At 37.9% G+C, this 19,920-nt stretch overlaps 1 protein-coding gene across 1 annotated transcript in view; it reads left to right on the forward strand.

Annotated features, from left to right (window-relative positions):
- GUCY1A2 (guanylate cyclase 1 soluble subunit alpha 2) overlaps window positions 1-14,267 on the forward strand; it is a 167,455-nt gene extending 153,188 nt beyond the window's left edge. The window contains exons 7-8 of the mRNA XM_049823385.1: window positions 2,159-2,313; window positions 13,639-14,267. Coding sequence (XP_049679342.1) covers window positions 2,159-2,313; window positions 13,639-13,846 — 363 coding nt within the window. The 3' untranslated portion in view covers window positions 13,847-14,267. The remainder of the gene's footprint in view (window positions 1-2,158; window positions 2,314-13,638) is intronic.
- The last annotated feature ends 5,653 nt before the right edge of the window (window positions 14,268-19,920 follow it).

The following is a 19,920-nucleotide window of genomic DNA, read 5'->3' on the forward strand; positions in this document are numbered from 1 at the left end:
GAAAAAGTAACTTTTAATTTCTTAGTGCATTTTTTGCTACCAGATTTTCCTTCCACGCTAATGTATACTCTCATTTCCACTTTCCAACAGCAAAACAAAGCTAGTGCTTTTTCTTATAGTTTCAATCTGGCTTTCACATTTGATTAAATGCACCCTAGAAGAGGTCACAGCAAGTGGTTTGTGATTCTTAAATAAATGTGCGGAGTAGTATTGGAACAAATAGGTAGCATTAGCTCTGTTCTTAAAATTGTGTACAAAAATAACTAATCCTTTTTCCATCTCACAAAACCAAGACATTGTAAGTTCATTATTTATTGAAAGCTGACAGCATAATTGCTGTTGTGTAAGCAGACTTTCTGCTTGTAATCTTTTGCTGAGGGCAGGTACTGACCTCACTAATATGCAGAAGGGCTGTTTTCTCACTTCTTGACTGCAGGAGCACTTTTTTCACTGGAAGTGAACAGTGAAGTTTAAATATATGCTGTGGCAAAAGCAGGAAATCTTCATGCCAAATATGACCAAAGTAATGTAGGTGTGATGGGTTTGCACAGATGTTCACAGCCAAAGCAAGTTTGTGGGTGCTTCCCAGCCCAATAGGGTAAGAGTATTCAAAGGATTTCAGTAGCTGCCTTCCAAACTGTAGTAACGGTTTGAAAGCTCAATCAAATTTGAGTGCTATTTATTCACAGATTATTTTTTTAAAAAAATCCTAGTCTGTAATTAACAGCCTCATTGTGAAGATTGAAGGTTTTATGTTGCCTGTGAAAATGTTGTAATCCGTATCACATTGAATGCAGAACGACATGTTCTTAACTTACACATGGGCTTAGTGGGCTTAGCAGATAAAATGCTACACCCATTGTCTGTGACATATAAGAGAACAACAAAATGAAAAGGGTGCTTAGCTGCATGGTAAAAGTCTTGGACACATGGGAAGAACTATAGTCACTGAAATAATGTGGGGTCCCACAAGTTCATAGAACTTCATGGACACCAAGGTTATAAAATGCTGGCATTTGTCTTAACATAAAAAAGTGCTAACAATGATTTTTTATTTGTATTTGAGTAAATATATATTGTGTTATTAAAAAAATAGGGATTGACAGACAAAAGCACAGTGTGATAACTGTGAATTGAGTAAGTCAAAGGACCATACTGAGTATAGTATTAGTTAAGTGACTCATTCAGACACCATCAGACCCTCTGTTTTAGTAGCTGCTATTTATTTTGTCCATGTTATCTCTTATTTTGCAGCAGTCCAGTTCCTATGAGTAAGAGTATCTTCAGAAGATATCAATAGTTTCTTTTCATTTTTTAATGTAATAAAGTTAACAACAGAAAAAGACTTTCCTATATGTAAAAATTATTTTCTTGGCAAACATGATTGCTAAAATGTATGCAGAATAAATCTCTGTTTGATTATTCACTCTGAAAGAAACTTAGATGTTGACTCCAAGCTTTACAGATCAACATAATCGCCACATCTCAGTTACATGGGATGATTGCTAGAATAGTCACATAGATTTTTTTTTTTCTTTGATGGGGATTTATTCCTCCTTATTTTGAGGGGGATACAATTATTTTTAAAATCATGGGTGCCTTAATCTTCAGCATCTTCACTGGTGCAGTATCTCTCAAGTCTGACAAAGTGAGAAAGACCTTAGACCTTGAGGAGTTTGGAAGGAAAAAAACACAAAGAAGATAAAAACACTATATTCATTCACTCCACTTTATTACTCTTCGCCAGTTTGAGAAAATTTGGGTCTTACTTTAAAGCCTGTGTTAAAAGTGGTGCCAAAAATAACTCTCTGTAATGTATCTATTTGTGTAATTCGATGGCTGATATTGCAGTAACTCTTGGTGATCCCATCCTATTCTGTTCATGATCCCTGTTTTGACTGTTGTAGTCTCCAGCAAACATGCACAAAAGAAGAAAATAGTTTTAGTAAAAAGATAACCACGTTTTTGTTCTTTTTTTAACTGCATCTGATTTACACTAGAGGAATGGGAGAGCCTGTTTTCTTCCAGTTCACTCTTTATTCTTTGGTTTATTATTTCTTTGAAAGGGTAGCTGTGACTGGCTTGTAAATAAGTGTTAATGACATTATCATGGGCAGCACAAGAGAGACAGACTGACATGGATCTCATGTTTTTCCAGATGAGGATAGGCATTCACTCAGGATCGGTGCTGGCTGGCGTCGTTGGTGTAAGAATGCCGCGTTATTGTCTCTTTGGGAACAATGTCACCCTTGCAAGCAAGTTCGAGTCAGGAAGTCACCCACGCCGCATCAATGTCAGTCCAACCACATACCAGTAAGTTCTCTTAGCCTTTTCATTCTGTTTTCATTTCAGCCTGTTTTGAGTTTGATCTTGTAACATGTTCTGTCCTCAACACGTGAACTTCAACAGAAAGTCAGCAGGGCACCAGGCCAACTGGAAAGAGTTGTTGCATTGGACTGTCAGTCTTGCTTTTGTAGGTTTGCATCAGAATGAATAAAGAAGTCAGGCAGTGGAGGCAAGGAAGCACAACAGGACGGCCAACAATTACTGCCTAAAATAACATGTAACAGAAGAAATGGGAGATGTCTCCCAAAGCACTGTATTTTTATGCGCTATTACATCTCTAGGCTAAGGACTTGGGTTCCACCTGCTAGACACAGTTTGTGGAGAAAAGCATATTCCCATTGGCTCAGAAGAAAGTCTAATTTTGCCAGTGAGGCCAAGCTTTCAAAGAGTTTTTATGCTTTCTTGAAGACAAAATTTCTTATATAGCACTGTAAAGAGACACTTGATAGAAGCATTTTCTTAATGTAGGAAAAAAGATTGAAAATGGCAAAGCATTATCCCAAGCTCTTTGAAGAAATTATGCAAATAGAGAAGGCTTGATTAAATGTGGTTATGAGGAACAGCTCCTAAATAAAAAAGGTGTTCCTTTTTGTTCAAATTTGACAGCTTGACTATTAGAATTTCTGCTGCTTGGATTAATACTGATGTATTCACTTTTTTGGCAGGAGATCTCACTCTTTTTCCAGTGTTCTGTATCTGCAGTAATTTTCTGAAGTACGGTTTTGCTCAGATTTTGGGACTGTTTCTCTGTGGCAAATCTGTATACAATTGCTCAAACAATACTGCTTTTCTTTCTTTTTTTCTTTGTACAGAACTGTGAATCTCAATATTTATTTTTTCCCCATAACTATCTATGTAAATTAAAGTTTTAAATGGAATTTCTTCATCCAAGAATTGAAGCATCTGATATGCTAAAATATAAATCAGTCAGAAATTAAAGTTAAAAGTAATTAAAACCAGTGAATAAAATTATATTCTTCTGAACAGCCCATTCATTCAAGATCAGATTTGCAGAATGGGGCAAGTGTAGCTAATTGAACAAGAGGCAGAAAAACTGAATAGACTTCTGATCATAAAGTGAGGAGAAGCAGATTCATACAATTGTCTGGTAACATGCAAGAGAAACACAGACCCAACCTACTATTGGGTATAGAAAATCTGTTCATTTAAATTAAAATAATTTCAATAAATATATATGAAATTGCTGTTTGGAACTTGGTGTCACTTGAAAAGAAATTGTCTTTGGGACCTTCCAGATACAGTGTTCTAGTGGCTTTGCTTCCTGGTCTTCTACTGTGAGTAGGAGAAACCCTCTAAGATGTTATTTGAAAAGTGAACACAAGATTGTTCACCAGTTGTGTCCCAGTTTTGAAAACATAATCAGTAGCAGGGCCTTTGGTGTTAATTTTATACAAATGGAGGTAAGTGATTCTGGCAAAAAGTGACCAAGGCCCTATGACAGGGACCTGAACTTTCCTTGTACAGGAACAGTCCTTACAAAGGGATGTTCTTCAACCCGAGAATGTCTTCAAGATATTCTGAAAGTGCAGTCTGTTCTCTTTCAGAAGAGAGATCTTAGTGCTTCACAAATGTGGTTCGGGGATGTGATTCCACTCAGGCCTGTGGTGTTGTTCAAGTTTGTGTCCCAGAGAGCAGAAATTGGTGAGCTAGAGTGTTACATATTTTAAGAAAAATACAGTTGGAAATATAAGTAGTGAGTATTTGTGGGGCCAGTGATGCACGAAACTCTTTTCTTGGCTTGCTGAAGCCAGAGTTACTTTTCGAGTACCAGTGCCAGTTCTGTTGGGTTTGGTTATGAGAGTGATATGGCACTTCCTCTGTGAGACAACAGATTTGTGGTTATTGTTGTGCAACCTGATCTAGTTGAAGAAGTCTGCTCATGGCAGGGAGGTTTGACTAGATGACCTCCAAAGGTCCCTTCCAACCAAACCATTCTATGATTGTATGTTTTCTTTTCATCATATTGCTGGTAAAAAGTCTGTTCTGAAAGCCAGTTTGAGGACTTGTATATGGAATTTGTTAGAAATCCATGTTTTTGTGCTGCCCTTTATCTGATTGTACATCGTAGCACAGAGAAGATAGCTTCTGTTTGTCTGTGTCTCCCCTCTACCTGGCTGCCATTGGTCATACCATACTGTACCAAGTCCAATGTGAGTAACCTGGGTTTGGAGAGCATTCTTACTAAGACCTAGCTAGCGTAATGTGAGTCAGAGTTTCTCACCCTCTATGTCCTCCAGGTTCTATCAAAGGGGGAGCTACATTTTTTTTCACTTCCCTTTAATCCTAGAAATCCAGTAGGAATAGGACCATTTGTTTCAGGATGGCCAAACTTTTACTTTGTATGATCATCATGTCTGGGCTTATCTTCCAGAAAGTTACAAATTTAGACTGTTACTTTCAAAAAGGGAAGCTGGTAGAAAAGTGACTGATGATGCAGTAATACTATAACATAAAATTACAAAACAAAACACAACACAACAAAATACAGAACTATTGATATTTATCTGCATTATTGTACTATGTAAAAAATCTGCTGTTATGTCCTGCACAAATTCAGTGCTCAATTCAGAGAACTTTAAGTGCAAGTAAAAGGCTAGACATATGGTTACAGGTAAAGTAGAAATGGCAAGAAAATATATGTTTGAATGAGGCAGTTATCATTCAAGATGAATGGCTAAAAGTAATGATGAAAAGGCTAGGAATGAGTTTATTTTACATACTTCAGAAATTATATGAGAAAATAAAATGAATGTGCATGGGGCAACTTAGAAAGGCTATTTGATTGAAAGCATGAGAACAGACAGGGGAGAAGTCAAGACATGACACTGCTGACACAGTGGCCAGGAGACACTTCAGTTGCAAAATACTCTATAGGGCAGAATTATTCAGAGCTTCTGAAGGTGATCTAGGAGGTTTGAACATAATATACTGTGCTATCCAAACAAACAAGTAGTGTTCTGATGGATCTGTATATAACTTTTCTTAAATATTATTTGCATGAGTATATAGTTTGCTGTGTACAAGTGATTTCATCGCAAACTAAAATGTCTTTATAGTTGACCTTATATTCCACCAAATGCTTCTATTTGATCACACTGTGCTGCTGTATACTCGGTTAATATTTTAATTATCTAAGAAGCAATGTTTTCCAAATCAGATATTTCTGCAATCAGTGTGAAAAAAACCAGAATTTTCAATTAATTAAAACTACTGGCATTTATCATTACATGTTTGTGTCTACCATGCCCCCGATGAAAATTCTGATACAAGTTTTGTGCTTACAAAGCATGAAGATACTGGAAACATGTCTAATACTTATCACCTTTCATTTTACAGTACACATTATGCATTACAAAGCGTCATCAGCATTCAAATTATAATCACACTTCAGAATGTCTATTATTGGTTTCAGACACTTCCCTGTGAGCCCGTAATCTGCCTATATAAGAATCAGAGTCTAAAATAATAAATACAAGATGTGGTGTTGCCTAGAAGCATCAGTGAACCTGGGGCAGCCTTGCTCCAGTTACACCTGACTGGGCAGAGCTTTGCGGTGTGAAACAGCACCTTTTACAAAGGTGACCTTTGAATCTGTTGGGGATAAGAACTCACTTCTGTTCAAAATATCTTGTTCTCTTGACTCAACAGGTCTTTTGACTGAAGGATTACAGAGCCCCGTTTGCTTTGAAACACTGAGCATTGTAAAATGAAAGCACTGGAATAGCACTGGTAAAACTTCCAGTGAAACGTGGAAACTGGAGAGGGAGTAGAGGATCCTAGACTGGTCCCTGTTTAAACATGTGGCCAGGAAGGAATAGGAGAAGTATAACGCATTCTCTGTTCCATTAGTAAACAAGCAAATCCAGCTCAAGGTTTATTTAATTCATCTACATTATCCTGAATGGAATAAAATTACCCTATTTTCAATCCTCAGGAAGGAAGCATAATGAGATTTCTGAGTCTTTTCTTCAGCACAGAAGAGATTAAATATTTTTTAATTCTTTGTTTCAGCATTGAATAATGATGTTTATCAGATATTAATATAATATACCCACATTCATCCTGTTCCCTAATAGTATTACAATGTAATGCCTTGGGATCTCTAAGCAGTTATGAGAAGCAGGTAAACATAATTGTTGCTATTTGTCAAGTAACTGCATTTAGAAATGAATTCTCTTTTTCCTGTTCTTTCTACCCATGGTCTTTTCCAGCATGTATTTCCCTTGCGGAGAAGGTGCTTCTGGCATCAAGTGTTGGGTATAGATACTTTCCATTATCACATGCTGGGGAATACATCTGGGACCTGAGCTTAGGCAATGATGAATAGCCTATATCCCACATCCTTATCTGATTTAGGAGAGAGAGCAACCAAGAGTACCTCCTTACTGAGCTGGGTAAGGTCACTGCTGGTTCACCTGCCTAAATTGCCCCTCAGCCTTTAAAATTCATCAAAACCTGCAGATTTATCTCACAGAATGTTGCATGGAAGAAGTTTCACTTTTAGGTAATTAAGAAGGATGTATATACATCTGTCTCTATTGGGATTTTAAATTAGAATGATGCATTTGTATAAACTCCTTACAAATTTTTATTTTAATAAAATTCTTTTTCCTACCAGTTATATCTATATATATTATTTTTCCTACAGGTTATATCTATATCTATGTCTGTATCTCTATCTCTATCTCAATCTCCATGTATATCTATATCTACATCTGTATTTTTCTGCCTCATATGGACAAACAAATGGATTTGCTCTCCAAGAGCCTATTCAGATTATTTTAAATCTTATTTCTGAGGATTATTTAAATAACTGTTTCTTTTTATATTGGTCAATTCACTGTGTACGCTTTCATGAGATGTATTGGTGGACAGGCAATTTAGTGATGGACAGAAGGGGAACATAGCTTATACAAGGACACAAAAAATTATTGTTAGCCTAATTAAAGTATTAAAATTCTAGTCAAAATGCACTGGTTTATTCTTGGTTTTCTGTTCCCAGTGTCATCTGTTTCCATGAGGCTGCAGTCCTGTAGTCACTGTGATTTGTGATTACAGTCCTGGGCCCTCTGCCGTCCGCCCGTGCTTGTGCTTCATGACACTGCATTTTTATTCAAGGTTCATAGGTAGCTCACTCTACACAGAATAACTCTGTGTTAGATCACTGTTCATTAGTTAACAGTGTATTTTACACCACAGTTGCACACAGCTAAACTAAAGCTAAAACATATTTAAGCAATATTCATCTAACTGCTAGACAACTGCTAAAACTACAAAAAGCTCAAGCCTAGACAAATCCAAACAAGTCCTGAGGCCAGCCCTGTTAGATCAATGCAAAGCCTGGGGCCTTTTACTAGTGATGGCACAGTCCTATTCACTGACCATAATTCTCTAATGTCCCAAAGAGAGCAGAGACCCAGTATTCCTTCTGCTTAGGTGTGTGAGAAATGAAAGTATTAAAGGTCAGTGACAGACACTCACTGTGCTGAGCTGCATGTGATATACAATATATTGCATTAAAAAATCATGGCTAGTCCTTTCATAATCTTATTATTATTACAATTGATCTGTATGAAGGAAAAACATCAATACACAAACTTCCATAGTTTGAAAAATAATATAGTACAATGTGAAATGCATTGGATCCAGACATAGTCAGGGTTTTTCTCAGTCTCCTGGTCTTTCTAGCATGTATAGAAACTGAGGGAGAAATTCAAAGCCACTAAAATTTAGAACCAAGTGCACTGATTTTTGGTGTTACAATAGCAAATTCATATCTTTATACAGTGTATTTTATGAGCAACCTACCAATATTTCTGATGCCTACCATAATAATTTATCACCTGAATTCATATGGAAACAAATAAACTGGCATATGTTATCAAGCCAGATGCACAGCTGGTGAACTGACCAACACTTGTTGCTGCAGAGGAAGGGCTCAGCAATCCAGCAGGAGACAGTCTTCTGATAATCTGTTTGGAAAGCCAACAATTACATTTTCCTAAATGTACCAATTAGGAGGTGGATGTGAACAAGGTTAACTATAGTTTTTACAGTTCTTTAAGAGTCAGGGCAAAAAGAACTTTTTCTTTTGTTGATAGCTATCCCTGTGAAAGGTAACATTTATGGAAGATTGACCTGGCTACTTTGCTTTTCTTGGTGCATACTATTTTTAGGAAGGCAGTGCATATTCTCCTTTATTGTAGTGCATTGTATTTGTTTTAAAAATATTGTTCAACTTTTGGTCTACACAAAACAACTTTCCTAAAAGAAGTTTACATTGAAGTTCAGTTCTGAGTGGGTGCTTTTTTAACTCTGATTCAGCAAATTGCCAAACCCTATCCTAACATGACTTTTATTTAGGGTACATGGAAATTCATTATACAGAGGTTAAAATGTATATATATGAAAAACCAAAGCTGAATAAATATTTAGCTGTTGTTAATACCTTACTGGAATATTACATTCCTGTTACATAAATTATTGAAGCAGCAAATACTATAATTAGTGTCATATCTAATGAGATATGAACATGTGTTTGAACATTATTATGTAATGCATATTTTATATACATATATATATCAGTTTATGGCACTTATTTCAGGAACTCTGATGTAAACTATATCCACTGTACATTTTGTGGAGGGCCTGAGGAAGACAGAGGGGAGCAAACCATGCAGCCAGGTGGAGATGCTGTACTTTGTTCTGGGGGGGCTGATACTCCTGAGCTGCTCCTGCAGTCAGGGGACAGCAAGTGGCAAGCATGTCAAGCAAGAGGAGGAGCCTGGCTGAGGACTGCCTGCATCACCACCGGGATCGCTTTCTTGCTTCTTACAGTCTGTTGACTCTGGAAGGATTTGGCCTGACTGCATGGCGTGAAGGTGGCTTTTAAGACAAGCCTGGTGTAAAGGGTGAGAGAAAAGACAGACCCCTGAGTGCTACAAACTATGCAGTGTGCCGGGCTCCTGCAGCCAAACAAACCTGCTGGCATTTTCTGGGATTTGCAAAGTTTGCTGGGATGTGGCAACCTGTGCTACCCATGTCCAGCAAGCACTAGTGATAGTGGGGTGGAGTTTTCAAAGGTTTCCAGAGTCTGTATAGGCAATGTGTCCTCTGAAACTCTCATGGTGGAACTCAAAATATTAGAGCATGCTGGAGCTGGGCAAGTGCTTCCTCAGCACTGCTGTTTTCTCAAAGCAGCTAGAGTTGAGTTAGCATATGTGGTAAACATTTATTCCTTTAGCTGTGGAAATACAGTTCTCAAAGAAGATCGTCTTTTGTGTTTCTGAAGGAGTTGCTCTTTCATATTTCCAAAAGAGTTGCTACTCCAGGCTGCTAAGTGGCTGCTCCCCTCACCATCTTATTCCTCCCTTTGGTCAGATCCTTCAATTTGTCATTGTATCTTGTTTGGGAAAGAATGGAGCAAGTTAACCCACTTTTCACAAAAAAATAAAAAAATATTTGTAGCCATTCTTCCTGCTGAGCCTGAGGGCAAGCAGAGGTACTTTTTTTGTGTGAGTATTAATTAATCTCCACAGCATCCAGTGATAAGTACAAAGGTCTGACATCTCTGAGAGATGGAGAGATAAAGAGGTGATATTGCTTTCCAATGGGCATGGAGAGAGTAAGAATCATTGTGGAAAGCATGCACTCAGCATAGAGGGCCTTGCAACAAATAATTCTGTAGTAACAAATCTTTGTTACTTCATTTTCTGAATATAAGAACCCACTGATACAGATGTGACTGTTTCTTGCCAAAATAGTTTGAAATATAAATACTCTGTCATTTCCTCTATGCAAAAAAGAGCTACAGCTTTTAAAAGCTGCTTTGAGGTTCCCGCTAAGTATGATCCCAGTTTTCATTCACACACAGACTTCCTGACCTCAAAATGCTTTGTGTTTCCACTAGAAAATAACCACATTTTCTGTTTCCATACTGACACTTTTTTTTTTTTAAATGAAGGAACTGAAAATTAAAAAATAAATGGGATAATTCTCAGATAACATCTCTTTTTGTCTGAAAGCAACAGCATTTCACCAGGGAGGGACAGAACAAGAATTTAAACAGTTCTGGAAGATTTCAGGTTAGGAGGGGAAGCTGTCAAAGTTAATAAACTACAAATCAGTTTTTAAGAAATTCTTCCTCCACTGAAATATCAACAAAGACGATAAGCTGAGGGCAGACCTCAGTTCAATTTAGAGGAATGCTTGAGTAGCCTGACCATAACAATTTAAGCACTGAATTGTAAGTTGTAAATCCAACCACTTGAGTGGAACCCAGAATTTTGAACCTGTGAATAATCTACTCTAAAAATATCCTTTGCAATAGTTCTTTTAAGGGAAATACACAGAAGTGATGCGGGAACTACAGCTGAGAGAAATGCTTTGGAATATTTTCAGACTATTTGTTATATGCATATTCCTGAACTGCAGAGGTTGTGTAACTTAAGCTCTGTGACTATGGGACAATCTGGGGACATTTTATGTAGAGCTTCGGCTGCCATATAATTTCTTGAAGGTGAAGGATAGATTGTGCTCTCAGGACAGACTGTGCTCTCAGACTTTCAGAACAGGCAGTGTGACCTGGTCACAATAAAATGCTCTGAGAATTGTCCACAAGGTGAGACAAACAACCAGAACTGGGTGCCACCACCCAGGAAGCCTTCCAGACCAGAAGGTTTTACACTGGCTCTTCCCCTGAGCCAGTGGGGAAATGCAAAAACTGATTGTCTGGCTTGGTCTTGCCCTCGCTGAGGATCTGCACTATGTATTCAGCTGCCTGGCAGAAATATGTCTTGGGGTTCTTTGTACCTATGAAAAGGAAGACAAAAAACTTAGAAAGGGCTGTAGATCTGGGTGGGGCATGGCCATCAGCTGCTACTGTTTTCTTTTTAACATCACGAATGGCCTAAATACAGGAGGAAAGATTCCTGCAGAAAAATGTCCTCACTGCTAAGCACTGAGGATTAGCAGATAACTTACTTCTTTAGTGTATATACAAAGCTATAAGAAATCAGAAGCAATTTCTGAACCATGATCTCATTCAGGACCAATATATTTAAGGAATCTGAAGAACCTGTTCTTTAGGAAAATGCTAACAAGAGGCCATTTTTGTCCTGATTAAAGTCTTTGTAATAGTATTATTACAAGAGCCAGCAAAAATTTTTTAAAGTATAAACTGAAGTAGGATAGAATATGATCATAAGTAGCTTCCATTAGCATTTGGTAAAGAAGGTTTCCTGCCGTGCTTGCTTGGGAGCTGAAATGTTATCTCAATAAATGTCAGCTAGACAATTTCTGAGGGTGAGAAGGTGATTCAAATAGTGCACCTAATATAGGGATGTGGAGTCTATCACAAGCCACAGCAGTGCATGAATTTCCAAAGGACTAATTGGTTAGTCACCCATCATTCCTGGAGCATTTAATTGCAACCAAGTTACAATTCACAAAACAAGTGAAAATAAAGCCTTTAATTAATAACTTGCACTTTTGTTCTATGAGGAAAATAGTGTGAAATATCAACTAAACTCAGTGCCAGCCCTGAACTGAATCAAAGAATATATACATTTTATAACTTCAAACTTGTATGACTGTCATTACAATTAGATAATATTAGGCTCTGAGAAGGAAACCATTGATTTTTAGCAAGGCCAGATCCTCCATAGTGAATAGTCAGTTTGGGGAAGAATGATGCCAGCAAAAGCTTACAGATTTAGCTCAGAAAGTTCTAAGAGTTCAACTGTAGCTTGCAGAAATCTAGTCTGGGAAGCAGCGAAGAGTTATTTCAGTGTATTAAGCCTGTAGTTTTAAAACACAAAATATTTACTGCAAGCATTGCAGAGATGAAAAGAGAGAAGCTTCTCTGTAGAGTCATCTCCAAACTCTCATGTAATTCAGAAAATATTACAGTTTATTGATCATAAAATTGGCAGTCTAGAAAATAGATTATGACATTCAAACTGCATGCTAAACAAAGACCACCACAGACATTCAAAGGCAAAAACATCGTTGGATTTATAACCAACTGATTATTTAAAAGCTGGGAAGAAAATGCATGTATATTTCAGTGAGCTCACACAAATTTTCTCAGCCAAAACTCACAAAAAATACTCAGTAAAGGAAGTGCCATAATGTGTGCTGAGAATCCTGGAAAACTCTCCTGGCAACAGGATTCATTCAGTCATTTACTTCTCAAAAACCAGCTTTAGAGACATTAAATAAAGAACCTATTACAAAATCCACTGGAGCTAATAAAGTTCTTCCCACTGATGTTTTTGAGCTTCAAATTGAATGAGAGAAAGAATAAATATCTTGGGAGGTGAAAAGACGAAGACCACTTTTGTATATCCAGCTGTGCTCAGAATTTACTATTGCCTCAAAACTGCTCTTTTCAATGCTGGAAGGGACTGAATACCCCTAACTTAATTTACTGGAAACAAAACATATAGAGTTATATTGGTTTTTTCAGAAGTCCAACTAGTTTCAGGGAAGATACTTGATAAAGAGGCCCTAAACTTTTAGATCTAGCCAGACAGAGAGTTCTTCACTATGGAAGAAGACGACAAATGCCAAAAGGCAGTATAGTCAGGTCTGTGATGTACCAGTTGTGTGGACATGCCTGGAGGATGGCTTTATGGCTCCTGTGACCCTATATCCTTTTGACCACAACCAGGTGACCCAGATTAAACCCATAGGTACTTTTGATGAATAGTGTCAGATTTGATTCTGTTTTTTGTTGAAGCTGGACATGCTGTATTTGAACCTAGTTTATGAAATACAACACTACTGAGAAGGGTACAAAGTGACCACCCTGCTTCCAACTGTGATTGCTCCCATGCACTGCCACCTTCATATCTACTTTCCAGCAGAAGACCTAGTGGTAGACATCACTCTGAAATGTTAATTTCTGCAAAACTGGCCAGACTGGAGTGTTTTAAGTGAGCCAAATGATATGTTATGGATAACGATCATTATGAATTTGGTTCCCTTTGTAGTACATGACTTTCTGAATCCTGACACTGATTTTCAGAGAATGTGTTTATTTGGGCCATCTCTTCAGCTGATCTAGTCAACAGACCTCCTTGAAGTTGATGATGCTAAATTAACATACATTAGCTGAGGATCCTGGCTTAGGATTTTTTTAGATGTTACGTAATACTTTTAAGTAATTTTTTATTTAGGACTGCATAGGATCAGTCTCTTCCAAAAAGATGTTTCTGGACTCTGTTTTACAGGTTTTTATATCCCTCTGTTTTGGTTTTTTTTTCCTAGGCTTTTGAAAAAGGAAGAAAATTTTATTTTTATCCCTCGTTCCCGTGAAGAGCTTCCAGAAAACTTTCCAAAGGAAATTCCTGGGATCTGTTACTTCCTTGAAGTCAGAAGTAGTCAGAAGCCGCCAAAACCCTCCATCACATCTGCCAGAGTAAGAAAGGTTTCTTACAACATTGGCACCATGTTCCTCCGGGAGACTAGCCTATGAGGCCTGCTGCAGATCAAAGACTCGTCAAAAAAGCACAAGCCCAGAACTGGGTCATGGCAGGGGAGTTGGAGTTTCTTTCTATTTCACTGCCTTGTTCTGAACAAGCAGTAAAAGCTCCATGTAATGTCAGGCAATAATAATTTTAAAAGGTGGGTGACTGCTGTCAGTAAACAAAGTGGAGATAGGGAAAAAAAAGAACAAAAAAACCCAACAAAGTACTTCCAGAGGAATTTCTTTCATAAACTTCAGTCTGGCCCCTCTATGACAAACAAAACCAAACCAAACAAAAAAAACCCAACTCTCAAATTAGAGGTTGTTTTTGTTTTGTGCAGAAAGGATGATGGTTCTATGTAGATTTGCACCAGCTAAGCAGAATTGAGTCAGTTCTGATTATGCATTCCTACATTTAATGCATTCTTCAGTAAGGTAATGATGTTTTTTAACTTTATGAACAAACATTTCATACATACACTGTAGACCTGTTTAACCTTCCTGGCAGGAGGAATTATAATTCAATACAAATATTGTAGGAATTTTACATATTTTTATACATATTTCACTTTCTGGATAGTTACATTCCACATACTGTAAGCTGAATGAGTTTAGATCGCTTTTCAGAAGAAGCTACTGTATATTTCTTACATTCTACCTATCAAACCTTATTGTTATACAAGTGGGAAGAAGTAATTTTTTGACTTTTTTTGGCAACAAAAATATCAACATTTTACAGAAAAAAAAACTTTGGTAAATCTCTTTAACTGATGTTTATGCTAAAGCTTTAGATGAGCATTGTCTTGCTTATATAAAATAATGTTCAGTATTTGTCCTACAGTGCTGTATGTCCAGTCCTTCCAGAACAATGCAAACAAAATGTAGAAGATCAATGTGTTGACAAACAGAAAAGTTCTGCTCAGTGAGGCTTGTTTCCCACTAAATTGTCAACCAAACTGATTTTTGACAGAAGTCCTGGAGTTTTTTAAAAAATTTGATCTTGTGAAAACTTATTCTAAGGAATTCCAGCAGACACTGGAAGCTCTGAGTACTGGTTTTCCACATTTTTTTAATAGGACTTGTGCTCCTACTCCAGTTCGATTATTGAAAATCCCATCTGTTATTAATGATGCTTATCTGGAAATTTCCTCTATTGCTGGATTGGCTGAAAGATCCCCTGCTTTATCTAATCTAGACAAAAAAAACACTGAAAAGGGGTAGGCAATACTTTCCCAGGTTTAATGCAAATGGCAGTTCAAGATTTAGATGAGTCCATGTCAGTTTTTAAAAAAAGGCCAATTCTTTGCTGTTAAAAATTAATATAGCTTTTTTGTCTTCAAGGGATCCAATTGTAACAAGATGTGGATCTGTCCCGTAATAGGCACATTTTCAGGCATTGTTTATTTCTCAGGTTTTCCTTTTCAAAAATAATGGCAGTCAGTTTTCCTTTGCAGGTGTACTCTTTTTAGGGTCATACTGAAGTGGGCTGGTGTTGTTCTGCTCTTGCAAATTGTTAGTTAACAGTTGTGCAGTGATTCTGAAGTGGCTTAGCTTTACATGGGGCTGATCAAAGCTCACTGAAATCAAAGAGAAGTCTTTCAACAGCACTAGGGGAAGCTCTGCATTTCTACAATCCAGAGAAGAAATTAGAGTTTACTTATGGGTTTAGTAGTCATAACTTGAGGCACATTTTGAAAATAAGTAAATAACTTTAACCACACATCCAGATTATCCAGTTAGATCTTTCTGTGGAGGGAATGACAGTGCTGTATTTCTCCGCTGTGACCAGTAGTGAGCGTCGCACCACTAGCCTGTGCTGAACATGTTTCAGGTTTCCTTTCCATGAAGACTTTCTGGATGAGAAAGGACTATCTTGAACCTACACAGACTTCAGCATGTAAAGGACATCTGAAGTTATTATGTAGGGGTGTTGTTTTTCTTGTCTGAAGAGGGTAGATGCATGGGAATTAGCCCAAAAAACTTACTTAAATGGAAATTCCCTCACGTTCTAGAGGAACACTGATGTTAAAGATTTCTTCCATTGATATTAGAGCATCCTTAGGATTGGAGGAGTTAATGTTTTATCTACCTTGATAAACAGTATCTGCAGCAATACTGCCTATCTGAAAAATGACTTAACAAGAAGTGTTTGAGCTTGAGGTTGCAGAATCTCCATCCAAACTACAGATCTAAGAGTTTTCTGTGTAGGATGACAAGTTTTAGCCTATAGCCGTTAGTTTGCACATACACAGGATGTACCATGTATTTTTTTCCTGGAAACACCAGTGAGACATGCAAGAATCATAAATGGAGTAAAGTTCATGTTTCACCACTGGAGGAGGAACACCACTTCCTAGCTAATAAAGCTGTGGTTTTGATGTCAAAATAGTACCCTAGAGGGAAAATTTTTCAAATGGCTATTGATAGATTGAGATTTCATTCTGACTTCACTGGCACATCCTTATTGTTCTGTAGGTGCTGATGTCAGAGCACCAACATCTCTGGCCAAACTCTTTTCTCTTTTCACTGCCTGTAGTCTTGTATGAAGAGAACAAACATAGAGGTTAAGACCAAAAGCTTGTAGCTCAATAACTTGCCTCTCACAGTTGCCAATAGGAAATGTCTAGGTTAATTCTGTGGCTGATCGTGATAGATCTATGGAAACATTTTCATGAGAAATGATGGATAAATGCTAATTCTACAAGCAAATTGGAGAAGCAATCTAAAAAATTTTGTATCACCATCCTCACCTTCTCAGAGAGTGTTTATTCTATAAGGAAATTTATAATCGCAGAGATCAGTGCAAAACCTGAAAATTGGTGTTGGCATCACCATGGAGACAATGACAGTGTTTGCAAATAAATAATCTAGCTCCCCAAATTAGAATAGATTTACTGTATAAGAATATACAATCTCTGCTTTTTATAAGCTTGTGTAAAGGTAATGTGTCCAGAACTTCAGCACTGATGCTAAGTATTGTGTTAATTGTTTCAGTGTTATGACAAGGGAAGTTAATAAAAAAGTGTGGGCTCTCTAGGGACTTTTTTCTATCTCAGTGTGAGAAATGTGTAAAACAAATTTTCAACACTCTTTAACTTAGTAGTTGCATCTGTTGCCTTTAATATTAGGTTGCAAATTTATTTTGTTGGACACCTTTATGATGTGAAATTAAATTTATTATCAAGGTGGATGCCGTGAAGTCAATTAGGTGGTAGACAGACTCAACATTTCTTCAACAACACTTCCTTTTAGCAACAGGTAAAACTTTCTCATTTGCTTGGTGTTGTCTTCATAAATAAAAAGGTTCTCAGAGTTTTTGTACCTTGGGATGATGAGGTGAAGCGTTTAGAGGTGCTGAAATGGATGCAGAAATTACATCCTATAGTTGGAATTTTCTTCTAGTATTTTCCTTCCTATAAAACAGATGATCTTTTGTTCCTCTGATTAAGAATTTACATGCCTATGTTTCTTCACATAGCTGCAAGTAGCAACATCTGCTGTCTTGAGCTTCTGTACAAAACAAATCCACCCTCTCTGAAGATAGAGGGAGGAGATCTACTGCATATTGCCTGTACAAGGCAAAGGAAGGATGATGTGAGGACGCTAGCTGGTGTCATCAGTCTCTTTGCAGCAAAGTTGTTCTGTGCAACTTCCCTCTGCTCCAGGCTCAGAGGGACCAGAAACTGTGGACTGACCACAGAGGCAGACTGGTGGGCAACTTCTTGTACAGAAGTCATAAGGCCAAAGTAAACAGAGGCAACAGTCATTCCCCCAGAGCACTTCTTACAGATCTTGTGTCAGATTTTTTTGTCTGCTTAAAGCTCCCTATCACACAGGCTCTTCTGTGATGCAGTGCATAGAGGTCAGGAACTCAGAGCAAGAAGGAAATAGTGATGGAAGTGGCAGAGTGGTAGATAAATTTTGTTCTACCATCACTCTGGTAATATCTGCCAATCAAAGACAAAAGCCTCTGCATGGGAGAATTGCTGCTCTGCCAGGACTCTCAAAGTGTGGTTTTCTTGCAGGATCCCACAGGATATTTCTTTTTTAATTCCAAAGAACCAATAGTCATTAACTGTGGTTGTGGTTTTGGCTTCACTGCTCATTCCCACATCCAGTTGCAGATCTGAGTCTGTTTGGAAAGGCATTTTGGAGCCTGGAAACATGCCTCTGCAAACAGAAAACCAAAGCTTTTAAAACCTTGGAAATCTTGTATGGGAATTGCCTATTCCAAAGAAGAAATCCTTGTAGTTGAGTTGTTAGCATGTCCTACTGCAGTTCATGTGTGTGCATATATGCCATTTCACAATGCTGACTCCTCCTGTGTTTACGGTGTTCCCTACAAAGCCCAACAGCAGTATCAGGTGTGTAACCAGCTTTTCTCTGTTTCCCATTAACATCCCTCTTTAATATTTTTCTGTATAAACCAAGCAGTGCAGAACCATGACATGTTGCATGCATTTAAAATTATCATAGCACTGCACTGAGGCTTAAACTCTGCTGACCGATTTCACATTGTGTATTTCTTCCTCTGAATAGATCCTTATTCCAGATGATTTAAAAATTAAGAAAAAAAAAAAATACCACCCAAAACTGCTGTGTTGAATTAAAAATGGTATGAAACCTGCATCAGTTGTTGGGGCAGGTTTAACTGCTGGACAGCTTTCAGATTCTTCAGCTGCCACAAGCTGTCACACTTGCATGCTTCATGTAAAGTGTCCTGCCAAAAAGTCTGTAATCCAACAGCAGCATTGCAAATTTACGACATTTTCTGGATTTTCCTCTTCCAGTCTCAGGCCACTACCTCAGCTCTGCTGAGTGCTCAGAGCTCACTGAGGTGAGCTAATTCCCTATCCTAATGCAGTCTCAGAGCTTCTGCCTTTCATTTTGGGTTCTGGTGATCTTTTGCAAAATTATACATGTGAAATGTTGGAAATAGCAACATGCTTGAATTAGCAACAAAACAAGAAGCATAAAAAAGCTTGTGAAATTCAGAAACAGTTGGTTCCTTCCTTGAAGGTAATACGTTATTCATAGCACTTTACTGGGATTGAGGTTGCATCCACAGTAGAGGATGTGGATGAATTGAAGATGCTGAGTGTGCAGGAGGCTCAACAGGCAGGAATTGAAGCTCCTGCTACTGTTCATAATTTCATCACCTTGCATGCTATTTCCTGCTCTCAGTCAGGCTTCTGCCTTTCAGAAGACCTCCACTTTCCTTCCTTTAACATCCTGTATGTGTAATACCTATTATTGTTCTCATTAGCATCTGTTGTTGACATGGCTGCTTATATCTAAACAATAACTGTGATTAAAGGGCTGATCTTACTCTTTGCAGCAAAGACAAAACTGCTACGGTGACACAGCAGGCTCTCACATCCTTAGAGAGGGAGATGACTGCAGTGCAAGTTGTCACTGGTGCATTTGGGTAAAGTCAGTACATTAACAGTCCATGGCACGTTTTTAACTTTCCCAAGCACTAAGTTTATCCATGCAGCTAGGAGCTACTCCTTAACAATGTTATTAATTTGCAATGCATGAGCAGACTTACAACAAAAATCTGTAAACTGTTTAACCTCATATACATGATTGATCTTTCGTGGCTTGGCTATTAGTCATGCGTGAAAACAAGCAGAACAGTGAAACAGGGGAATGTAACAATTTAGTCATAGGCAACAGGTCATTCACCTCTGCAGATGCTGACTTGTTCCTGTGGCTTAGAAACGTTGATCTCCAGTTATCCGTGGTCCAAGTTGTTATCACTATGTCACTATAGCAACAAAATGGCCTCTGAAAAAAAGCATGAGGCATCTCAGTCTGCTTCCCTGTGGGCTGGAGTTCACATTAGAGAGGCCAATACAGTAAGTGATGCAAAATGGCAACTTTGCTGGCAGCCTTAACAAAAGGATCAGTGGAGGCAGATGTTAAACTGGCTGTTTGCTCCTGGGATTTTAGTTTCCAAAGGCAGAGTGATGCTGAACATGTTCTATTTTGGACAAAAAGAGAAGACACAGGATTTCAGAGAAACAAGTTTCTTCCCTGCTTTATGGCTAGCAGGGAGGCAGCGGAGTGAAAGGGATTCG

Source organism: Accipiter gentilis, chromosome 19 (genome assembly GCF_929443795.1).
Source record: "Accipiter gentilis chromosome 19, bAccGen1.1, whole genome shotgun sequence".
Lineage (NCBI taxonomy): Eukaryota > Metazoa > Chordata > Aves > Accipitriformes > Accipitridae > Astur > Astur gentilis.